The sequence below is a fragment of the Gasterosteus aculeatus genome, chromosome 14, assembly GCF_964276395.1.
Source record: "Gasterosteus aculeatus chromosome 14, fGasAcu3.hap1.1, whole genome shotgun sequence".
Classification (NCBI taxonomy): Eukaryota; Metazoa; Chordata; class Actinopteri; order Perciformes; family Gasterosteidae; genus Gasterosteus; species Gasterosteus aculeatus.
Genome location: NC_135702.1, coordinates 5557224 through 5576671, shown reverse-complemented (window position 1 = coordinate 5576671; position 19448 = coordinate 5557224). Strand labels below are relative to the sequence as shown.

At 46.8% G+C, this 19448-nt stretch overlaps 1 protein-coding gene across 9 annotated transcripts in view; it reads left to right on the top strand.

The window, feature by feature from the left end:
* sema4d (sema domain, immunoglobulin domain (Ig), transmembrane domain (TM) and short cytoplasmic domain, (semaphorin) 4D) overlaps positions 1-18355 on the top strand; it is a 30388-nt gene extending 12033 nt beyond the window's left edge. For 4 of the 9 annotated variants that reach the window (XM_040197142.2, XM_078088119.1, XM_078088120.1 and 1 more), the window contains 14 exons: positions 7567-7700; positions 8298-8443; positions 8529-8591; positions 8677-8775; positions 8926-9019; positions 9188-9304; positions 9721-9872; positions 10862-11037; positions 11147-11303; positions 11465-11687; positions 11771-11883; positions 12104-12276; positions 12465-12511; positions 12706-14839. In XM_040197142.2, coding sequence (XP_040053076.2) covers positions 7567-7700; positions 8298-8443; positions 8529-8591; positions 8677-8775; positions 8926-9019; positions 9188-9304; positions 9721-9872; positions 10862-11037; positions 11147-11303; positions 11465-11687; positions 11771-11883; positions 12104-12276; positions 12465-12511; positions 12706-13721 — 2710 coding nt within the window. In that variant the 3' untranslated portion in view covers positions 13722-14839. Of the gene's footprint in view, positions 1-5628; positions 5893-7566; positions 7701-8297; positions 8444-8528; positions 8592-8676; positions 8776-8925; positions 9020-9187; positions 9305-9720; positions 9873-10861; positions 11038-11146; positions 11304-11464; positions 11688-11770; positions 11884-12103; positions 12277-12464; positions 12512-12705; positions 14840-14866; positions 15092-16002; positions 16216-16406; positions 16499-17303 lie in introns of those variants that run through there. The other 5 variants (XM_078088122.1, XM_078088121.1, XM_078088123.1 and 2 more) reach the window with 3 other exon arrangements.
* The last annotated feature ends 1093 nt before the right edge of the window (positions 18356-19448 follow it).

Genomic DNA, 19448 nt, shown 5'->3' with positions numbered 1-19448 from the left:
ATTTACTTCTTGTATTCTGAATGATTTATATTCATTCCACATATTTTGCTTATTCAGCTGCTTGAATTCAAAGTGACCTCATTTAGTTAAATACCTCCAGTTATTTGGAACGGAAGCGTGCCCTAAATCTGCCCGCCGGATCACGAGAACCACAACAGTGTGTCAAGTGTTATAAATGCTGCAGCCTGGCTTTGTGTTGTTCATCCGCTCCCTGAAACGGTGGAATTAGTGTTTTATCTCCCGGTACGCCAAGTTCAGGAGGACACGCAGTTGGTGTTGCGGTGGCCTGTGGGTGCTGAGATGAGTTTTCACACACAGTCCTCCAAAGGAGGTTTTTGTCTCCGCCGGACCAAAATTACCACCATGAAATCGGTGCCTGCTGAGAGAAGAGCAGAAGGGAAAGGGATCCTCCTTAAAGGCAGAAAGAAGGAAAGTTTAGCTCTTTTCCCCCCCTGATGTTTACAGCTCCTTCAGATGTCCTGTGACGGGTGGGAAAGCCTAGTAACTGTCATTTATGAGACGGTTTTTGTTTCTTTACTTATTACAATGGTGGTTTTTTTTCACCACTGCAACCAAAAAAAATCTTTACAATGTAACAAAGTCTAAATCCTATTTAGATAATTATACATCACTTGATTTAAAGCCTCCATCTATCCCACTCGGGGAGCTGAAGTCACCTTTCATCAAATGAAAAGAATCTACCACCAATGTGATTGCCGTTCACCAACTTGTGACCGCGAAAGACTTCAGCTGGGCTTTCGCAGGTTCCCGAAATAGTCCCACATTACACGCCCCACGGCCCTGCTGGCATCACAGCCGCCCCGAGGAGACGACATCAAGCGACAGTCTCATGAGTCTACTGAGCGCGGCGGCGTCCACGTGACCCCCGAGCGACACGCCGCACCAGTATTCACCCCGAGAGACGTGACAAAAAGACGTGTCCTCCTTTTGCTTTGGAAGAAATGTCCTTTTTTTCCCCACTTTTTGCACAAAAACCGGGATTTTGATTATTGCCATCGGAAAAATATATTTGTCTAAAATGAGCCGTATGCCTCGATTGCCTTTAGGAAAGCGCTTGGATTGCTGTCTCAAAACTGGACTCCAGATGTTTAAATGCATCAGGAGCTTCTTTTCTAGCTCTAGTTCATTTGTTTTTTCTTTCCAATGCTCATGTCAATAGTTAAACCTCTTCCACTGTTTTCTCCTTTTTAATTAAAGGAAAAAAAGTGAATGCTGATTAAAAGGTAATCACGTCGGCGTAGAGCGCCACGGGAACGCCACACAGCAGCCCCGTTGCCTCAAGTTAGCTTACTTCACTCGCCCGCGTGTTTTTATGGAGACGTTTTTTTTTTTTCAGATCCTGCAGAGCCACGTGACCCGGGGAAAGGGCGTGTTGTTTTTGAAAAGCTCGCCATCGGCTGACTAAATATACCCTTTACTGGACCTGACCCCTCATTTGCCTTTGCTGTGGCCACTTTAGTCCGACATGCGAGCTCAGCAGGGGCCCCTACGGCGCGTAATTATATAGGAGGGGCTCCGTTTAACGTCCCCTGTATAGTGTTGCCTTTTACTCAGTTTAGACGTCTGGGTTGTCATTAATGGTTTACCTACATTTGAGCTTCTAACGGCCTCATTGCAACGCGACCAGAAGTCGTTTCTGCACCCGGCACTGCACGAGAAATGAGCACGCCCCGCCCCCCCCCCCGCCCCCTTCTATTGTCCGGCTTTCAGTAGGGACATGAATTAATAAATAATAAATAATGGTGTTAATCCCTCATTTGGCTTTTTAAAAACTTTGCATCTGTCGTCCGGCGGGCTCACCGCGGGTAGCGTGCAGGGACCGCTGCATCAGCTGCAGCGGTTTTCGGATGTTTTTTTTCTTCTCCGTACGGTCAGCTGTTTTCTCTCAGATGGCTCTCCGTGAACATGATGATGTGGCTTCGACCCGCTGGCCTCGCACTTCACAACCCGAAGGCCGATGTCTGTCCTCGGTCACTTCCAGATGGCTCGGCCGCGCCTGCAGGGTTGAACAGTTCAGAGTGTCGATTCATCCGGAACTATTGGCGGGATTAAGTGAACAATTGAAATGTAGGGCGAGCAGCACACATCTACAGGTCGTAGTTGTGTAAAGAGGAGCTAAATAGATCCATTGCATGGCATTTGGAAAAGTGATCGGCCGGTTAATGCTGGAGCCAAGATTTGACAAGGAAGAACAGACCGTGACCTTCTTCTGTCGCTCGCCAGGATGTTGCAGTCACTGATCTTGATCTTGTTGGATGGACTTGTAGTCGCCAGCTGGACTCGTCTTACCAGTAGCTCGGCCCACACTGGGGGACTACAAAGCCTCGACTTTCAACGCTGGAGATGTCGAAAACATTTGATCCGTCTGTGGCTAAACCCCAAACTGTGATGCTGCTGGCAGTATTTTAGGGCGTGACCGCTGTCTGGTCTCCTAAGAGGGATTTGATGCCCGCAGTTGGCATTTTATTGTGTACACATGTGATCCTGCTCCAGCCTCATCTGCGGCCAAACTCCATTAATCTGCAAATTACATTGAAGCGCACATCTGTCCCCATCAGCGTGTGTCATCCTATTTTATTTCAAAGTGAAGGCCCTCTTGCTCACTTACTTTCTCATACAGGCCCGACTCCGAATAAACCACAAAACCCCCCCCGGGGTTTATCGGAGGAGGTCTGAGTGCACTAACGCTGTACGACACGAACAAATTGACATGTGTGTATTCTAATGAGAGGTGATGCATACGATTACTGACAAGCCATAGTCTAATCAGTTAATGACCTAAACGTCATGAATGCAAATATATCCAGTACATACTTGCATGTATGTGGTGGTTAGAGGCAAGATTGTATTCAACTTTAGAGCCACGGAGTCTCAAATCGATTAAGAATTTGCTCTATAGAATGTCAGCAGATGGGAATTAAATTACCTTTCTACAAGTTTACTAAGTTTTACATTGTCTTTAGTCCAGCAACAAAATACACCTTTAAAAATATTCATTATCACAGAAGGCAAGGAACATTTTTGAGAATTATCAAAGTAGTTGCGATTGAATTCCTTGTTTTCAACGCTGATAATCGTGATCATACAACAAAGAGAAAATGTGCCACATGCGTTCAGTTTGAGGCACGCTCTGAATTGCATTGTACACAGAGATGATTCTCTTTATTTAGTCTGATGTAAATCGGTTGTTCTACTCTACCGGTGGAAAGAGCTGTGGTCTCTCAAAAGAACGATTCCTCCCTCTTACAGTTGCTTACAGTTCGAGGCTCGGCATTGGAGGTGTGTGAAGCAGACACTTTCATTGCCACGTTGAACTGCCAAAAGAGACATTCTTTCCACGAAAGGAACCACTTGGAGCATATTTCCCATTCTCGCAGTGTGCGAGTGGCCTTGGACACCAGGATCATCACAGCAGCGGGCGGAGAAAAGAAGATGAGCAGCAGCCGCTCGGCCGCGGCAGAAGGAAGGAGAGCGTCTCTGTGCATCGCCGCCGAGGGGAAGTGAAGAAGCCTTGGTTGTTGGCAGGCGCTGAATGTCCAACGCCTTCGCATCGCCCTCCCATCACGCTGCGCATCGTCACAGGGTGCAGCTTCTTCTCCCTCTGCTTTGGAAGTGAGATGTGAAGTGGAACACGTCGCACGTCGTCAGAGGTCCACTTCAACTGTTCCCTTTGCCGCCAACAAAATCCAAATGCTTTTTAAATCTCACTTCGCCTCCTCTCACCAGTACCTCGAAGTGTTGCAACGTCAATTTGCTTGTTTTCCAGATGAAATGGCGAGGGAGGGATTTGCTATGCAACACTGAATAACTGTTTTTTTCCATTTATTTTCTCCCCCCTCGATATTTCCGTAATGCAGCGTTTTGCAGTTCTCGCTGCGGCCTGCGGACATTTTGTGCAGCGTCTAAATTCGACTCTGTGTTCTGTTTTATCTGCACACAGCAGAGGGAAGTGAGTTCTTCCTGTTGAAGATGCGTCTTGCAACCTGTTGACCTTTTTCTTTCAAGCAAAGACTATTTTGGTGTGAAAGATTTCACCCGGCATCTCTTTTTAGCCATTTTTTTAAAAAACCCACTGCTGTGCCTTGGGTCAAGTGTGCACACGGACCAAAAAATGCGGTTCCTAAAAGAAAAGTAACCTATTAGTGCGTAATGCGTGCAGGTGCAGCAGCCTGCCTCAGTAATCCAGCTGTGAAACACACACACACACACACACACAGCGGTTAACTCTAGTTATACAGTGATTTATCGGAACCAACTGGTCGGCACACTCCTCAGGATTTGTTTGTGCCGCATAAAGACATCAAATCACTTCATAGCATTTAGTTTTCTCGTGAACAAATAAGCAGCGCTACAGTGTGACCCCCTCCCCCAGTGGGCAGCCGGCCAGTGTCTGTGCCCGGTTAGCAGCGCGGTGCTGGGAACCTCGAGGCCCCCGAGCAGGTGTCAACCTCCCCGATGGGCCAAAGGAGCCGGAGCGAGGAACACAAAGGGCTCAAAGAGGCCTGCCAGCGAGGCCACAGTCTTAAATGTCAGTGGGGCCACTCCTCTAAATCTCCCGGCAGCGGCGGGTAGCTGCCAGTTCTGCCGCTGGAGCACCGACTCCCGAGCAGGGGGATCGGAGCGGTGAGATTGATGGAGGCACGGCTTTTATTTTGTGTGTGCGGTGGGACCGAAGCCCGGCCAAAACACAAGAGGCCCGGGAAGAGAGACGGATGATGACCCTGGATTTAGTGCCGTCATCTCACCCGACGTCCCTCCCTTTCCGGCTCTTGTTTTTTTTTTACGGTTTGCCGATCATCTTTACGAGGCCGCTTCCAGATCTCTCGTGCGACCTTTGGGATCACCGGCTCGGCTCACGGCGTTTGGATTGGCGAGACTGTAAAAGTCGAGGATGAGCGGGAGGAGTGACCTTTCTCTCTCTCTCTTGTTCATTGTTGCCGACTCCGCGGTGATGATGTGCATGCGATGGGGGGGACGGAGTGGAGTGGAGGCTACCCTCGTCTTCAGTAAACAATAGGTCCTTGTGTGTTTGACCCCTCTCTTTGGCAGAGTGGAGTCCTCGGCTCGGGCTCGAGCCGGAATTCCACCGTTGCCACATTTAGTCGGTGGAAACCCTCCACAGAAAAATACCCCCGACAATCGCCAGTGTTAGCGGGGTCATAGCTCTGGGCTGATTTATTCCTATTTACAACCACATCAATAATCAATTATCTTTTCTCTCTGGCTGCGGTGGCCCCCCGCTGATTGTCTGAACGTGCCGTGCCACATGATATATCGCCCCCTCGGCTTTGTAACTGATTACTAACCTATATTTGAGGGTGATGAGGCACATTGGTGCTACTAGGTCAGTTAAAATGTGCTTGACAATGATTTATTCGTCCTATTGTTGAAGTATTAGTTCTTTTAATGTTGGTCTGAAAACTTAATGAGGACAAATGACCTGATAAAAGGAGTGAAAGGGCTTCACAGTCCGCATGTAGCGCTGTATCTTGTATGTCATTTCCATTCACTGCGCTTCCTTCTTTTCAGTAGCTGAAATGCAAATTCAACCCACATCTCAGACGGTGAAACTGAGAGAGACAAATTGTTATCTCCTCGTCTCACTAGACATCCGATAACCTTTTCACCCCCGCTCATCGCGTGACCGGCCCGCCCATTCTGCGGAGGCGTGCTTAAGCCCAAACCAGAATGACCAGCTCTGCGGCAGCTCGCCTTACTTCCTCACAGGACGACCTGAGCCACCTGCCCTCTCAGCGTCGCCTCCATTATCCCAAAAAGCCCACACAATCTGCGCTCCGGAGAAGCGCCTGTGCGCGAGGCGGGCTGCTTTGCCGACACACGCCCGATGCCGGCGTGCGTGCGACGAAAAAGGCAGGAAGCCCGATTCTTACAACTGAATTGTGTCAGTTAATCACACTCTGGGTTGATGCCGTTTCAGTGTTCTAGTTTTGGCAGTAATCACTCCGCCGTCCACGTCAGAATGAGTTTACAGACCTCACGGTTGCTCAGCATGTGCTCTGCTTTGCAGTAAATTTGGCCAACCTTTGATGTATTACAAGCAGGATTGAGAACAGATTTAGAGATTTATTTTAATATTTAACTTAAGCTTTAAAGCATGAGCTCCCCCCCCTCTGGCTTTTCTGCTGACGTAAAGCAGGCCACAGAGAATGTCAATATTTTAGATAAAAACAAGTGGCTGAAAGCACCAAAATGTTGCTGGTCATAATAACTGAATCTTCTAGGGATCCGAAATAAATTTCAAGATAAAGCCATGTTCAAGTTCTTTTTTTTTATTTTTTATTTTTTTATTACGAGAACTGTGACATTGTTTTATATTTAATACAATGTCAAAAAATGTTGTTACTGAATTATTTATCAGATCCCTTCATAGCGTTCAGGAATAGTTTATTGATTTTAACCAAAGACTCCGCTGCGACTTGCACTTTGCAGCTGCTAAAAACTTTAAAGCCCTTAATTAAATATGAAGGCATCGCCCTCCTGAGGTGGGGCCGGATGAGTTCTGTGCCAGTAGAGAGCTGTCAAGGACAAAGCTGCACAAATACCATCGTCGACGGATACACCTGCTACTGTTTGAACAATAGTGCGGCGCAGGATCGACACTTTTTATAAAAGAGCTGGCGGATGTTTCTTCAGCCCCAATTGAAGCATTGCACTGTTAATAGAGTGCAGACGCACCCATTCAACAAACAGCAGGTTTTATTCTGTTGAATATGTGGCGGTAGTTTCCGGGCCTCATCGTGTGCTGCAGCACTCCTCCCTCCTGTCTGATTCTTCACTTAAAACGGATCCTCCGTCTGTCGTCCTGCTTTGGTTATTCACATTTCTGGGGAGATCATTTATTAAGAAAACTGCGCTGGAATGAAAGAATAAAAAGGGGTTTGTCCGAGTTGAGATTAGCTTCCTGTTTTGAGGCGTGAGGGAAATTACGTACACGATCATTTCCTCAATGGAAGGTAACTTTTGCAGTTGACTACTGTGCACAAAAGTTGATGAAAAGGGCACGAATAAAAGAAGAAGTGAAACACTGAATGTGTCGTGTAAGGCTGCTATCAAACAATGGTGAATTTGCAGATGATTTTCTCAATGGATTCTCAAATCATCGATTTATTTAAAATATCAATATTTTTCTTTGTGGGGAAAAATTCCCATCATAATATCGCTGTCCAAAGACCATTAACCAACTCGGGGTTGATTGAAAGCGTGAAAACATAAATTCCACACATGCTTTTAATGTGAGAGTGCTTTTTAAAATATTAAGTTTCTGTCCAAATAATCTGCTTCCGCTGATTTTATTCAATAGCGTGTGTTGGCTTCGCTAACCCACTAAGCGACACAAAAGAGGATGAATCCGTTCCGCCAGCTTTCGGCATGAGGGAAGTGGATTTGATGCCTTCCCCCCCCCTTTTTTTTTTTTAAAAGCGGGCGTGCGCAGCACGATAAGATCTCGCGTGTCTACATCACCGTTGAGTATTCATTTGGTTGCACAAGGTTTCAGCGTTATCATTTCCACTTTTTGTGTCACAGAGGAAACTTCACAGTTCCGAAGCCGTCAGAGTCTAATATGGCGTTTGGCGTGCTGGGAGTGTTTCTGGGGCTGCTCCTCGAGGTCTCCACTCACGGGCCCCACGCCGTGCCTCGGACCTCCTGGAGACACCAAGGTGAGACTTCATGTCCTTCTATGTACATTATAGAGATAAAGAAAATCGAAATGTGGTGTATCAGAGTAATGAACAGATGATGATGTCACAAAGTTGAAAGAAATGAAGAAAAACATGAGTATATTCCCTAATGCATTATGTTAATGCAGAAACATGTGAAATGCAATATGAATGCTGGTTTGAAACTGTGCTGATTTAAAATTGAAACCTTGTTTGAGTCATAGTCTACGCGTACTCGGTGGGGAAAGTCACAGTAGTTGGACTCGGTTCCACACCTGTTTTCTTAAACTGTATCTCAGACAAACGTCGGCCTCACCACAGCGCTTAGGCATCAGGGGGATGTTCTGTTCGCACGCCACCGTCGACAGAAATAGCTCAGGTAACTGCTGCTCCGTGAGAAGCGGAGACAGAGTTCCTCTCCGCTCTGACACGGTTCGGGGAGGAACTGGAGAGTTTGGCGGTAAATTGTGGGTTTGTCACCACAAGCGACTACACGTGGTCACGCGATCCATGGTTAATATAGAAATATTAATTAGATTAATTATAATTGTAATATTCTAATACAAGTAATGGATAAGAAATGCTTTCTTATACTAGATTTAGATCTGATGGAGTTTTCGGAGCCGGAGATCTTCAACTACTCCACACTGTTGCTGAGTGAGAAGAGAGACGCGCTGTATGTGGGAGCCAGGGAGGCCATCTTTGAGCTCAGCAAGAAGAACGTGACCGTCCGACACAACAAGGTACCAGACAAATGAGATATCTAACAGGACAGAAACCTGTTGAATTTCAATAATGATTTTAAAATGATATATATATCATCTCAAGGTTCAATGGACAGTTGCGGAAAACCCCATGCTGATGTGCACGCAAAAAGGAAAATCAAAAGAGGTTCGTCCATTAATAATTCTCTTTATCACTCTTTCTAGTGTCGAAACTAGTGTTTTTGAAGATGTCTTTTCCATTGAATCCCCAGAGAGATTGCCTGAACTACATAAGAGTCCTCCAAGTCGTGGACGATGAGCGACTGTATGTCTGCGGCACGCACGCCTTTCAACCTCAGTGCGACTACTTGGTAGGTCGACGCGCACTCACCTCCCTGACCCGGGAGGGGGGGGGGGGGGGACACGATCACACCGCAGAAATAAACATGTGCCGCGGCTCTCCGCCGCCGGTCGCTGCAACCCGTCAGCAAAAACATGTTATCTTGACCTCGCCTCCGCAGAAGCTCGCTGACTTTTCGCTGGGCGGTCGGCCTGAAGACGGCCGGGGGAAGTGCTCCTTCGACCCGTCACAAAGCTTCACTTCGGTCATGGTCGGTGAGTTCAGGGGCCCGGTTTCATCTCGCTTCACTAAGAGCTCTGTCGGTTGTCGGCCCACTTATAAAAAGAGCACAGTAATCCCCACTATTCTTTTAGTTTGGGAGGAAATAGACCGGCTGGACCATAAACGGCTGTTTTTTCTTTTATTCCCTGCTTTTCTATCAGATGGAGAACTGTACTCGGGGACGTCTTACAACTTCTTAGGCAGTGAACCCATTATTTCCAGATACTCTCCATCCCAGTCCCTGCTGAGGACCGAGTACTCCACCTCATGGCTCAACGGTGAGGGAACATCTTGATATAATGTCAACAAAGTAATGGATTGTAGAAAAGGGTCAAGATGTCCCGGGAGCCAAACCAAAGCATCTGAGCTAAAACTGATCACAATCGGATCCCTTCTTTACTCGACTGTGTTTGTCCGTCTTATACGGTGAACAGCTGTTATTTCAGTGAGCTATAAAACATGTATAATCAACATTTGAGTAATGATTTGCTTCAGGCTGCTTCAACTCTCCACTGAAAAAGATTGTGATTGGCAGATCTCCGGTGTCAGTTTTTGGGTTTACTGCGTTCAAGCGTTTCTGCAGAAGCATGTGTCACAGCACAGGAGAAGTTACGCAATGCGGCTTTCACAATAGCGGATCAATTGTCCTTCCGCTCCTTTACCAATACTTTTCTCTCATCCGCTTTCCTCGCAGAGCCCAGTTTTGTTTTTGCGGACGTGATCGGTGACGGGGGAAACCGAGTAGATGGCGAGGACGATAAGATCTACTACTTCTTCACCGAGGTGTCAGTGGAGTACGAATTCTTTGGCAAGCTGCTCATCCCCCGGGTGGCGCGCGTCTGTAAGGTCAGTCTGCGTCATGCACCATCTGCACATGCCGGCGGCGTCCGTCTTTAGCTCCGTTTCCACCTGCCGTATTTGTCTGCACGTCTTTCTTTCTTGTGCAGCCGTCCTTCCGTTACCGTGAATCTGTCACCTGAGCTCGTATCGGGGTTCAAACCCTGTTAGTAGCATATATTTTGAGTCATGCACATACCGTGCTGCGTCCACGCAGATTTAAAAGACTTAACATGCTGTTGCTTGTGTCCTGTCCCAAGAAATGTGCAATCCACTGAAAAGATACTATACTTAGATACTTTGATCCACAGTCTGCTTTATAGTTTAGTTGTTTGTGACACAATTCATCAAAAATAATCACAAAATAAAGATTTCTCCTCACTTAGCCAAGCATTTCTATGCAAAAGCGGCACGTTCAATGAAGGTTCTCCTCTCATATCACCACCGAAAGGCCACAATGACAACTGACTAACTAACTATATTTATCAAATGATGGATAAAACTTATTTAACACAACATCATTTAAATGTAATGTAATTTAAATGATGAACAAATAGAAATGGGACATGGGAATGGAATAACTAATCTAATAATCCATACAAATGGTTGTAACACTATCTGAATATTAATGTTGTATTTGCATCTTTGCTACAAAGAGCTACTGTCGCGTCTTTAACGGATAATCAAATCTATCTGTCCCTTCAGGAAGATATTAACCACAAATATAGAAATTACATTTGCGGGCCAAAATAATTCCACCAAGCACTCAAACATTGTTTTTCATGAATGTTAAAATCTGGAGGCAGCTCAACCCAAAATACCATTTTGTAGAGTAACGTGAGCATGCCCCACTATGCCCACTGGAAATGAAGCCCTGGCACACAATGCTACGCCGGCCCCTCCCTCCCTCGTCCTCATTCCCTTTCCCCTCAGCCGCTCTCCTCATCCTCTCCCCCCACCCCACCCCACACACACTGATTAAACTCCCCCTCCCTCAGGGTGACCTCGGGGGGCAGCGCACCCTGCAGAAGAAGTGGACGTCCTTCCTGAAAGCCAAGCTGGTGTGCTCCATGCCTGAGCTCAACTTTGTTTTCAACGTGGTGCACGATGTCTTCATCCTGAAGGGGGCAGAGCGGAGGGACACCGTCATCTACGGGGTCTTCACCTCCCAGTGGTCAGTGATTTGGAGATCAGAAAAGGACAACGTTTTGATATCAGGCTGGTCCTTAAACTCGCTGCTCTTCCCTTCCCGACTCCGTCCTCGTCGTCGTCCTCCTCCCCAGGGGTAACGTGGGCTTGTCGGCAGTGTGCGCTTACAACATGGCAGCTGTGGAAGAAGTCTTCTCCAAGGGCAAGTACATGCAGAAGGCCACGGTGGAGCAGTCCCACACCAAGTGGGTCCGGTACAACGGCATCACTCCGTCCCCTCGTCCCGGAGCAGTGAGTACCTTCCACACGGCTCCAACAAGTATGACGGAGCTCGCTTTGGTGCAGTATTTAGAATACAGACCGGGGAAGAAAGAGAAGCCAGACTGATGTGAACATATGCTACAAGAATATTTTATTTAACGTCTCCTACTCGCGCGTTTTTGCTCCACCAGTGTATTAACAACCTGATGCGAGACCAGAACATCAGCAGCTCGCTCCACCTGCCAGACAAGACCCTCCAGTTTGTCAAGGACCACCCGCTGCTGGAGGACCCCGTCCTGCCCATCGGCAACGGGCCTCGCCTCATCACCAAGGACGTCAACTACACTCAGATAGTTGTGGAGAGGGTCCGAGCGCTCGACGGGAACATTTATGATGTCATCTTCACTGGAACAGGTAACACACTTTAATTTAAGAAGTGTTATAAATAAAGTGTCCCGAACAGTACATTCTGTATTCTGATCGTTGGTTTGCTGTAGATAAGGGAGTCCTGCACAAGTCAATGGTGTATGAAGGAGAAGTGCACATTATGGAAGAGATCCAGCTCCTGAAGAACTCAGAGTCCATCAAGACCCTGCTGCTGTCCACGGAGGTCAGTGACGAACGAGATTAACATGTTTTGATCCTGACAGAAATACATGGCATCGATACGAAAACCTTTACGGAACCATTTTTCTGTTATAGATTCTCTTTTAAGTGATTTTCTTCATATTGTTGTGTAGGGTTCACATTAGAGTAGCAATAGTAAATTCTAAGTTGTTCTATTAGCGTATTTCTTTTGTATATATGTGAACAACATTGTGCTTCCACAGACGCGGTCCCTGTACGCCGGTTCAGACTCGGGTGTAGTCCAGTCCCCCACAGCCTTCTGTGGCCGTTATGCGTCCTGCGATGACTGCGTCCTGGCTCGGGACCCGTACTGTGCCTGGGACCCTCAAAATGCTGCCTGTGTCAATATCTTTGAAGCTCCCAGCCAAACTCTCAGGTAATCTTCCCCTCCTACATACCGGCACGACGCTCCAGCATCACAACACGAGAAGGAGAAGCATGTTAACTCATTCCCCATCCAGTTGGACCTGAATTGTGGTCTACGTCATCTCATCTTCATTTCAGAGTGTGCATATTTTAGATTGCTATCAAGGTAACGCTTATTGGGTGTTGGTTTTTTTACAGGAAGTCAATCCAGAGCCTGAACGGTGACGCAGACAAGTGCCCGTCAGGTAGGGTACAACGCGCTCACATAGCGCCTACTAAAGAAGCACAACAGCGTGGGCAGAGTAAAAACACTGCATACTTATTGTCATGATAACAGCTAATCCACAAGGCAATAGTGCGGTTGAGACGATTCGTCCAAGATACGAACCACGTTGTGCGATTGTCCTCATGACAATCTCTGCATCTTTATGTCTCGCAGCATCAAGTCTGTCTCTGAAAGACTACCGGCGTGTGACGGTGAAACCAGGCAGCTCCGCCGAGCTGCCGTGCCTGGGCCACTCCAACTTGGCGCAGGTGATGTGGAAGTCCAACGGCTCGGCCCTCACCGAGGCCTCCCGCTTCCACCTCATCGCCGAAAACGGCCTCCTCATTTACAGCGTGGCTCCGGAGGATCAAGGTCGCTACGAGTGCTGGTCGGTGGAATGGGCCCCGGCTGCCGGGAAGAACTTCAGCCGCCTCCTGGCCGCATACGTCCTCGCTCTGGATCTCCCGCCCGCGACTCCAGGCCGGGCAGCTGTCGTCGCCGCCGCCGCCGAGGGTGGAAAGGAGAGGCCGAGGGTGCGCGCGTCCAAAGGTAACGGTGAGACAGGCGGAGCCCTACTAACGCCGGCCTCCGCCCCTCCCAGCTTCACAGCCGCGGTCCAACTCACCTCCCCGCCCCAAACTGACGCGTCACTAACACCGCCGTCCAGCGGCACGATCAAGGCCCCGCCGAAGCAGCCACCTCCCCCGAGCTCCGACGCCCCGCGGACGGAGAGCAGCGACCCGGCGGCCGAGTACTTGCAGCACAACAACAGCACCGCCCTGCTCTTCCTCTTCCTGCTGTTCTTCCTCCTCTTCCTGGCCGCGCTGGCGTACAACTGCTACATGCAGTACCTTCCGGCGCCCTGCCTGCGGCTGCGCGCCGCCCTGCTGGGCAGCCACAAGAGCGCCAATCAGGCCACCTACTCGGCGTGCGAGGCCGGTCTGATGGAATCCGCCGCGGCCGATAAAATCCACGCGACGGGGCCGCCGTCGCAGAACGGCGGGCAGGCAGCTCAAAGCCTCCGGGCGCTCCGGGACACCGGCTACGAGACGGAGCCCGAGTGCGGCAACGGGCGGATCCCGTCCCGCGCGTCCGGCGGCGACAGCCCGTCGCAGGAGAAGCCCTTCGACATCGACTGTGAATCTCAGCCCATCCAGTTCGCGGACGCGGATGAGCCCCCCAGCTGCTAGCCGGAAGCTTCTTCTTACGCTTCCCTCAGCGCTCAGAGACTGTTAATGGGGAAAAGGGGGGAGAGGGGGGAGAAGGGGGGAGGTGGGTTGGTACTCTCTTGCCGCATCCTTCCACGGCTCACCTGTGTTTTCCTCCATACGAAGGTATACAGCGCCACGTGAGGTGTGATGGTCACCGGGTGTTCTGCCTGCCGGTAGAGATTTCACTCCTGTCTATTCTGGGGTTTATGATGATAAAAGCTAAAAAAAATAATTCACTGGAGCTGCACCGTCACAGCGTAGTCCAGCAAGAAAAGCTATTCCTTAAATTCCAAATTGGAAACATTGTTTACCAAATTGGTAAGTTACCTTGATGTTTTCCAAATTGGAGTCTTTTGTACAGCCGGGGAGGAAAATAGTCTCTTGAAGTATTCGCATCTCCTTTCTTTTCTTTTTTTTTTTTGGAGCGACATTTAGACTAATGGACTCTGGTCAATGCTTCAACATTCCAGTGATTTCTCAGGGAAGATTTGTTTATTGTTCACCTGGTACGTCGGCCTCTCTCTCACCCAGTGAAGCGGCATCGTCGGGTTTGAAGGTCCGAGGGAGCGAGAAGAAGAAAAGGTCGAGTGGACGCGCGACGACTGGCATGATAGAATAATGCTTGAAAAAAGAATCAAACCACTGTCTTGTGTCGAGTTGTCTTGGAGGGACGTTTACTTCTCCTGTATTTTTATTTTTTTTAATCGACATTCCTACACGAGTACAACTCCGATGGGCCTTTTTTCTATTAACCTCTACTCATTTTTGCTTGTGGTCTGTTGATAACATGAATATGTTCTACATGACGTTACCCCTCGACAACGTCAGACATCAGCCCCGAAAACAGTTGATACGACAAAATATTTGATAGTAAGTTTCAGTTTTAGAACTTTTTCCGAGAATTATTATTTAAGACGAGTTGTATCTGGTAATATCATTTTGCCTTTGGTGAAAGTAGTTGCGATCATTCTCACTTTTTTTATTTATTACAATTTTTTTTTGTTTCGTTATCCCGACCCATTAGTCTTCCTCCTGTCTGTTGCATGTCACCTCTTGTTTAGATTTCCTGTTTTCCTCAATACTCTCTTTTCCCATCACCCCCCCCCCCCCCCCCCTTCTCACAGTCTCCTCTCCCGTCAACACTTCATCTCCCCTGTCCTCCTCTGGGAGTAGCACTCCCTCTGCCCTCCCTTCCTCCTCCTCCTCCTCTTCCTCCACCTCTTCGTCCGCCACGCCACACATAGTGGAGGGCCGGGAGGCAGGGGTGAGACTGTTGCCTCCCCTGCTGAAGGACCAGGCCTGGGGGGTTCATGCCCAGGAGGCCTTCCTGCTCTTCTGCCTGGCGTTGGGTGAGTGGTGTCAGCGGCATTGACTCGGCTCACACCTCCCGAACCGCAAATCCATTCCCCTCCCCTTTTTTTTTTTTTAACCTTTCCTGTTTCCCCTTTCCTCTTTTCTTTCTGCATGTTGCATGTTGCCATTTCCCAAACATGACCTAACCGGGAGTGTTTGTGTGTGTGTGTGTGTGTGTGTGTTTCTGGATCTGTTCAAAACAAGCCTGTCCTTCTGCTTCAAGGCGTAGTGGAGAACTGATCGTCTCCGTCTGTTGAGATACCTTCGTGAATGTTGAGAAAGACAATAATAAACTCTCAGTAATCTGGTTGTCTCACAACTCTTATGTGAATGAAAGGTACAGTTTTGTTTATAGTATTATGTAACAGTCTGATGTGGAACCTGTGAAATTTAGAAAAAGATTTTTTTCCATCAAGGGTGTTATTGTGGACTCGCGTTTTACATCTCAATACTTTATTTGTGCCTGTAAGCAAGTGTAAATATAGTTGTATATTTGGAAAAATACCATTTGAAGATGTACATAATTAGGGGACGTTTTGAGACTATTTCTCTTGGTAGAGAGGATAAATAAATCTGTCAATTCTGTTCAACTCTGCCTTATTTTGTTACATTTTTGACTTTTAATGTTTTTAAATGTTGACTCCTGCAGCATGTACTGAAGATATAAATGAAAAAATATCAGTGACATCAAATATGACTTCTGTGTGACTAAACCTGTTCAAGATGCTCTGATCAATATATATCAATATATATATATGATCAATATTATATATATATATAATTTCAGTCACAGCGATAAACTTGCTCGCCATAAACCGACCTCAGAGGTCTGTATGTGTGGCGTGTCGTGTCTCCACCATTGGCGCCCGGCTGGGGGATGAACATGAAGTCCTATTCTGTCCCTCAGGTCCCAGTGATCTCCACATTCACTGGCTGATAAACGGACACAGTCTGGCCTCCCCCATAGAGGAGTACCGCCGGCCCGTGGGCCCGGGGGAGGTACTAGTGAGCAGCTGGCTCCGAGAGGGGCCGCTGATCAGGGACGCCCGTTACCACTGTGTCGCCGAGGCCGGCACGGGAAGTGACGCGTCTGAGGTGGACCTCCGCCTCACTATCGGAGGTATCTGGACCTGGAGCTTGCATGGCTGTGAGAATGTCCAGAGTGTCTGACTGGTCTCTCAAGTGTATCTGAGCATTAAAACCAATTGATGCCTCCCTAAAGTGAGATGAGGAGGTGGAATTGAGTGCCTAGGATTGGTTTCAGCGATGCCGCCGCCTTTTATTTCCATAAAAGACGTTGTTATTTGACAGATGAGGAGAGCGTTCCATCCAGGGATATGAACCAGTGGAGAGGTGCACTCACAGAGCATGAGCAACTGCTCAAAAGATGGGAAAAGGCCTGGGTAGGTCTATGTGCATGCATGCTGGTGTGTTTTCTGCAAACGTAATAATGGTTATTGTGCATTTGTTCAGGTCCACTTGCATCATGTGCACCCGTTTAATCCGCCCTGCGTGTTTGGCTCCTGGCAAGTAGTTTGAGCTCGCTGCTTTCAGCACTAGAGACGTGCAAAGTCCAGATTCATTGGGGCCAAAAATTAGGAACACAGCCAATGTCAGCTGATTGATATTCCATGACTTAATATGTTTTAGTATTCAGCAAATGAGCTGTTCTAATTCATTCTGAATGAAGCATTTTGAGGTTTGAAAGAGAAAAACAACCACACCTATTTAACAAAATTACTACCCATTCCTGCAGTTTTTGGGTTAACTACTTTTAGCCATCACAATTAACTCATTATCTGATCATTACGTGATCTATTAACCCCAGCTAATGGTGTGCATGGTAACGTAACACTTTTATGTGAATTTTTTTTAATGATTAGTAACTGGTTCTTACTATAAAGAATATACATGTTGAAACGGTGACAAACTGCAGGACAGTTTGACGAGTCTCATCCAGTCTTTTCTTGTGTAGGTTGAATTAAGACGCTTTTATGGTTCAAGTTTGACCAGAAAAACATGCACGCTCCCTCAAAGAGAGTTTCCAAATGCTACTTAAGCCAGAAATTAATTGTTTGATTATTTAAATTTCTAATTAAACTGTGCAACGATTCAGAGGTCTACAACCAGGCCAGTTGAGCATCTCTTACTCACATTTGCACCATTCTTACCTCCTTTTCTACACTGCAACTGTATTTGCTTCCACAGGAAAGCTGTGATGGCCACTGAGCTGCGTGAAGACGTCATGAGCTTCACTTGTGTCGGCTGAATCTGCTTGTTGACATGGTCCTCACTCAGCCCAGGTGGACCACCCTTTTGACACTGGGGCCCACAGTGCCACTTCTCACAAGGTGGGGGGGGGGGTGATGGAGACGTCACAACACCTACCTTCAGCTCACCTGTCTGTGATGATGGTGTTGGAACTCCTTCCAAAGCTGACGAAGAGATCAAGGTCCTCAGTTTGAGGATGCGTGTGCTGCCTTTTCAACAGCATTTGTGGCCTGTGAAATAATTCTGTTTACTTGACATGCGTCTCAGATGTTGTCCGGCCCTTTAAAACTACCTTTTCAGCTTGACATTTTCACCTGAGGCCATTTAGTGTGTTGGCTGTTTTCATTGTTTCTTCCAGAGTCCGGCATTGAGCTTATATTCACTGGATTTTCCACGACTGGAAAGGTTTTCGACGGGAAGTAGTTTTTTTCAATCGAAGTATACCTCTGATGTTTGACATTAAATGCACTTTTAGCTTCAGATTTAAAAACCCAAGCATCCCCAAAAAAGTGTTTTTTATTAAATGCATTTCTGTCCCTCTGTTATTCACAGTAAAAATGTAAATACCCATTGGCCTCTGAAGCAAAAACAGATTTGAGTTTTTCCATTGCTTACATTTACACCCATTTATGAGAAAGTTACGTGGGATCAAAACTAGAGTGGCCCGGTGACACTGCGGCCTTTTCCCAAGGAGCACTTTCTACTATCTGAATTATTAACCGACTGACGGCCTCCTGTTTTTCTTGGAAACCGGTTCTGACATTCTCAGGTTAAAATATAATCCTTGAGTGAAAGCGTATCCTTTTCTATAAGTAGTTTGTATACCTTGCCTGGCGTTTATGCCTCACAGATTTATGCACGAATTGGAATTTAATGTTCTATTCTTACACTACGGATGATCAGAAAAAAAATTGAAACCGCTAAATGTTCAGTGAAAGACAATTGATGTATAACAATAAAATGCAGTTGAGAAATAAATGTATATGAGCAAAGTTTCTGTAGCTCTGTGATGCTTTCCTCTTTGTCGCGGTGCCGTCTAACAGAGCTGGAGTTATATCGCCCTCATGTGACCGAGTAAAGAAACACAATGGCACGAAGAGAAAAGAAATGAACACTCATTTGTTTATCACGTACATCATGTTTGTTGTAGGCATAGTCTGATACTGCTATAACCATCTCTAAACTACAAAAAAATATTTCATTTGCCATAACCAATCAGCGTGACTGTTTTATGTAGTTGCTAATTGCACTACATGAGGACCTCCTACTGAATGTAGGAATCACTGTTGTGGATCTGAAACTAAGGCCAATACGGCCCAAAACTCCCTTCTTTTTATTTTGAAGATCGCAAGACTACAGAGTGCGTAACCCCTGTGGTTTTGTATTCCATTGTCTAACAGTTCCCCTTTGTTTGTTCATTCCAAAAAACGATAACCTAAATTGAAATCCTTCCTTTGTTCATTTGTAGGGCGAAGACGAATACTAATATTTGGAACTCCAGACCAATTTCTCGACATCTCTGAGCATGAATCTGAAGGGTTTGTGCAGTTCATTTTTCAATAGAGGCAGTATCCTGCATCTTCTGGATGCAATCACGTCAAAACAGCTGACACTTGTTTACTTCCGCGTTCTTAAAATTGCGGGTGTGCCTTTATTCTGAAGCCCCCATGTGACTATGAATATTGTCTCTCAAGGCTACACATTGTCCACACAAGAAATTCTTACATCATGCGGCTCTTCAAGTAGACTATAAATAATGTTTCACTTTGCTATTCTACTTATGTTACACTGAGCTTTTAAAAAACACTACACACTTGTATAACCACATGCAGTAATGTTATTGAATTGTGGTCCCAGACGGCCGTGTATTAGGTCATGGATATAGAGCGAGAAGTGTTCAGCGTGAACAAAATGGTGACCAAATATTGAGTAACTTATCATCAAACATATAATGGTTTTGTGGGTGTAAACCAAAGAGGAGGGTTTAACATTTTGTCCATCACTTCAGTGCAGGCTGAATCAGATTGATTGCCGTGATATTTTGATAGATTGGTGGGAAAACATGGTCTATAATTAAAATGT